The 4,734-nt window shown below is 31.7% G+C and overlaps 1 protein-coding gene across 2 annotated transcripts in view; it reads right to left on the bottom strand.

The window, feature by feature from the left end:
- Positions 1-4,427, bottom strand: part of LOC106684678 (odorant receptor 4) — a 16,290-nt gene extending 11,863 nt beyond the window's left edge. For both annotated transcript variants that reach the window (XM_014426900.3, XM_067050363.1), the window contains exon 1: positions 3,525-4,427. In XM_014426900.3, coding sequence (XP_014282386.3) covers positions 3,525-4,414 — 890 coding nt within the window. In that variant the 5' untranslated portion in view covers positions 4,415-4,427. The remainder of the gene's footprint in view (positions 1-3,524) is intronic.
- Between the last annotated feature and the right edge of the window lie 307 nt (positions 4,428-4,734).

Genomic DNA, 4,734 nt, shown 5'->3' with positions numbered 1-4,734 from the left:
TATTCATGAATTCGTTGAACAAGTGGGTGAACTGAATACATTATATCTATATTGCCTTTTACTTCTCTGCTTTCTTAGGTTTTCTCCTCCTTTCTTTACTTTTTATTATTTTGTAGGATCCGGTGGCTGGCTACCGCACGAGGTCGTATTCCTCCTTCGGATATTCAGGAATAGTACCCGGTAGGACATGGTTACCATCCTTAGAGAACTTACGTATGGCACCCGTAAGTCTCATCCTATCTATTCACCTCCTAATCTTCTACCTTACCTAAGTGAGCACACATTGTAGAGACCTTCAGATCAAGAGTATCTAACATAAACAATTGGAGTCAGATAATTTAACAAAACTACCTCGACACTATAATGAAAACTACCTATAATTACAAGTCAAAATGGATGAGTCTGCAAAGTATAGGTAGGGGGAATAAAAAATGACGGCAGCATTTTTCATTCAGAGCTCTATGTCATTGACAGTATCAACAACACTAGAAAACTGATGTTCTATTACCATTTAAAGTAGAATAAATTTGCTAAAATATGAACCCTAATAGAGCTATTTATGTTCAGTAGTTCCCGAGATAGTTTTTTAAACAGCAGCATTGCGAAACAAAATAACGAAAAATCAGTAGTTTGTGAATTTATTTTTGAAAACTATATATCTCAGAAATTATTAGACTTAGAGAGATCTCTATTAGCACTCAAAGTAAAGCTAGTTTATTATATTACTAAGCAGTATATGATGGTTATCTTCGTAGGAGTAGTAGTTTTCATGATATTTGCAACGAAATAAACGTAAGTTCACAACATGTTAACATATAGTTGTTGCAACAAAACTTTCAGTTTATAAAAAAAGTATAACTCAGGAACTGTTAGACGTATATGTATCTGCCAGTACTAAAATTAAAGCTAGTTGAATGTAATATAATGTAGCTTGTCTTCGTAGGTGTTGTAGTTTTTATGATTTGCATATGAATATGAACTTGCATATGAATATCATGAAAACTACTACTCCTAAGAAGATAAACGTTATAAACTACTTTATAGTACATTACTTTTAATATTAATCTTCCCATAGCAATATTTAAAAAGTGCCTAAAATTAAAAACCGGCATGAAACCCTCCACTCCCACCATCCATGGTAGCCTTACTTATCTTACTTTTCAAACAGACAATTATAGCGAGTAGGTTGGTCGATGTACGACACTCCACAATTTCACAAGAGAAGATCATAACACAAAAAAGGTAATCCTTCCCCCCCCTCCCGCTAGAAACTTATTTGTATTCAATGACACAACCTTCTTATAATATCTAAACTATTCATGTGTTTCAACAATATGTATCCATAATGTTAGTTATTTTCTTATTCTGATCATTTATTTTTCCTTCATTCATTTCAGGCGCTTTTTAAATATTCCTCGATTTAACTATCTTAAAGTTTCCTCTTCTCGTTTGAAAGGTAATATTTCAAAAGTGATTTAGGGCCGTCGCTCTCCGGGGGTCTTAGCGGGGCGGGTCCGGCGCGGAAGGATTGCCCTATATACTATAGAATATCTATATCTATCTAAATCTTATAGAGTTTTTTTGAAGTAAATAGGAGGTTTAGAGCGTTAGCCATGTAAGTGTTGTAGTAATTGGAATCTACGAGCAGTGACGTTAAACTTTTTCTCTTTTCATGAATTTAAACGTTTCTCTCGATTTTATTAAGTAATAAAAACCCGACCATCAAGGTACAGAATTTATATATTTAATCCTTTCTATTGGGGACCATCTTCTAGTGTCTTCTCATTATTAAATTTTATTTATTTGATAAAAATAATTTGTTATCATTGTTAGCAATAATCAATAATGGATAAATACAAAATATTAAACAATTTTATGAATAGTTAGAGGAGAAAAAAGGAAAGTAGAAAAATCCGATTCGAACTGAAAAAGTCGAGACTGCACGATCTTTCCCGGTTGCATTGCTACTTCTGTTTTATTATTGGCATGAATCAAATTTATGTTCGTTATTCTCACCTCAAAAAATCCTTAAGTACGAATTTTTATAGCAACAGAAAAATAATTTTTTTTTTCATAATTTTAGCCTTCTCTATCTTGATATATATAAATTTTTTTTTTCCCAAAAATCACAAAAATATTTATTAATAAGTTCAATAGAAGACCTTTAATCTACACAAACATGGGGACGTAAGTAGGTCAGTAAGTGAAAATAGTGATTTTATATTTCGTTAATTATGTATGAAGTAAGTATGAAGAAAATCTATTTTATATAAATCAATATTTGTTTATTCGTACTCTATGCATACTGTTCATCCAATTTTGATGAGGCTCTTTGCTAAATGTTCAGGATTTTCCCAGGAAGATGATAGGCTGGCCCGATTTTTTCGCTAAAAAAAATGTATTAATAAAAAAATTGAGATATTTTGGAGCACATCTCCGCACATTTCCCCCCTGATTATTGTATACCAATCGATTGAGCTCTTTCTGAAGAATAAGATAAAAATATTAATGATTATTTTATTCGCTAAAAATTAAAATACCTAGTGAGGATTTCAGTAAAGTAGGTAAAAAAAAGAATCAAATTGAAGCTTGAAACCCTCAAATGCCATTTTTCAAAGAAATTAAAAATTGGAAAATTTTCACCTTGATTTATACGGAGGAGTTTTTTTTTTATTCCGATGACTATTGTTCATATGATCGTTCATAACTCCTTTTCATTTTATCCGATTCCTACGTTAATATTGCAAATGTTGGAAACCTAAATGTCTCTTCAAAATTTAGATTTAATGCCCTTATAAGGGTGAAATATTAGTTTCAAATACAGAAAAGATTTTCAAACGTTTTATTTTATTTTTTCGGTTCTAATTTATTTAATAATATTCGGTTTCTGCCCTTTGGTACAGTTTATAGAGCTCTAAGCCACGGCCAAGTTTAGTGTTGATTGGTTGTGGCTCTTTATTTTATATATAATCTTATCAATTTCCAGAGATTGGTAATTATTTTTTAAATAAACCAGGTATCCATGTAAAGTCTCAACACTCTTCATTATATCATTAACAGTACAACGTTTCGGGCAATTCGGCCATCCTCAATATAATTTACACCTCGCATCCATTTATTTAAAAACGTTTTGCAGGCTATTCTGCCGAGGTTATTAATTTCAAGTTAAATTACCCTATATTGACACAATTTAATTAATTTTTAAAACTTTAAATTTTAGATCAACTTAACACTTTCAACTATCATATACACGTTTTTTAAATAATTCAATGTGATGTGTAAATTAATATTTAAGATTGTCCTTGTGGATGGCCGAATTGTTGGACTGTTGATGACATAATGAAGAGTGTTGAGACTTAACATAGATTCTTGATTTATTAACAAAATTAATTCTTTATGTGACTATAGTTACCGTTTTATTACTTATCTATTTATATTAATTGATATCAAAGTTTCATAGTGTTCAATTAATGTATACATATCCTCAATATAGCAATAGCAAAGCATTGCCAGGTTTCCAGTACCTTAATATAGTTTGATGGTGTTCGAAATTTTTCTTTAAGCACTGATTGTAGCAGAAGTCATAGAGCTGATCCGAAAACTTTTCCTTTTCCGTATATTTCATCTTCAAACCGCACATTTGATAATAACACTCATCTGCACGTTCTTCTAATTTTTCTACAGAATATATCAAAATTTTGAGCTGGCAACAGACATTCTGGACCATTACAATGTACAAATAACCTCCACCAGCGATTATGAATATGACGACACATCCTGTACATACTTGTAAAAAATAAGCGAAAAAGAATCCCATATTATCTTGAGTTGAAAAATGATAGGCGATAATGGGAGCTGGTAGATTTATGTTAAGGGACGAATTCTCTTCTGGGATGTAGGTACCGTACTTGTCCAATGCTGGCGAGAGAACAAATGCCATTACTGCACCGATGATTGTACTTGTGGGTACTAATGAGAACAGCTTAACATCTCTGTCACATTCTTTTCTGAACCTATCGATGAATTCCGTATCTTTTTCCTTGTAGTCATAGAAGTTCTTTGACATGCTTCTGTGAAAAATGACCAATTTGTCTCGATAAAAAGCGATCGTAATAATTCCACAAAACGTCATCTGAATGAGCCCCAAGTAATAGGCACCTTTGGAGTACAAGATGAAATTTATTCCCACAGTGTCGATCAAACCTACGATGACGATAATCCAATGGTAGAATACTAGTAGAACATAGAAGAAATATTGAATGCAAGTTTTGTGTATATTCTTTCTATCCAACTTGACATAAAGGAGGGTTATTTGAAGACATCCTTTGTATTTTTCATCTATAAATCTATTTGTATCCTCATCGCTTGTGTCAATCGATTCGAAATAATCTGTGAATTTATCGATTATGTTCATGTTTTCAGTCAGATCCGGCAATCGCTACTGGTTTCGCAAGACGAACAATAAGGATCGTCCACTTCGATTTCTTATTCATATTAATAATTTAAGGAGAGTGTGAAAACAAACGCCGTGCTGTAGTGTCAACAGAGATGTAAACCTATTTACTCTCTATCGTAGCATTGTTTATAGAATAAAATATTTAAAAAGTAATACAAGGACAAAAAAAAAAAAAAACGGTTTTATTGGACAAAATATCCATATTTTCCATGCTAATATTTTTATTCAATGCTATTTCATAATTAAAGAAAGTACTATTAGTCCATAAATAAAAGTAC

The sequence above is a fragment of the Halyomorpha halys genome, unplaced genomic scaffold (assembly GCF_000696795.3).
Source record: "Halyomorpha halys isolate HHAL.00 unplaced genomic scaffold, Hhal_1.1 Scaffold601.1, whole genome shotgun sequence".
NCBI lineage: Eukaryota > Metazoa > Arthropoda > Insecta > Hemiptera > Pentatomidae > Halyomorpha > Halyomorpha halys.
The sequence above is the reverse complement of the archived record's forward strand: the minus strand, read 5'-3'. Positions and strand labels throughout refer to the sequence as shown.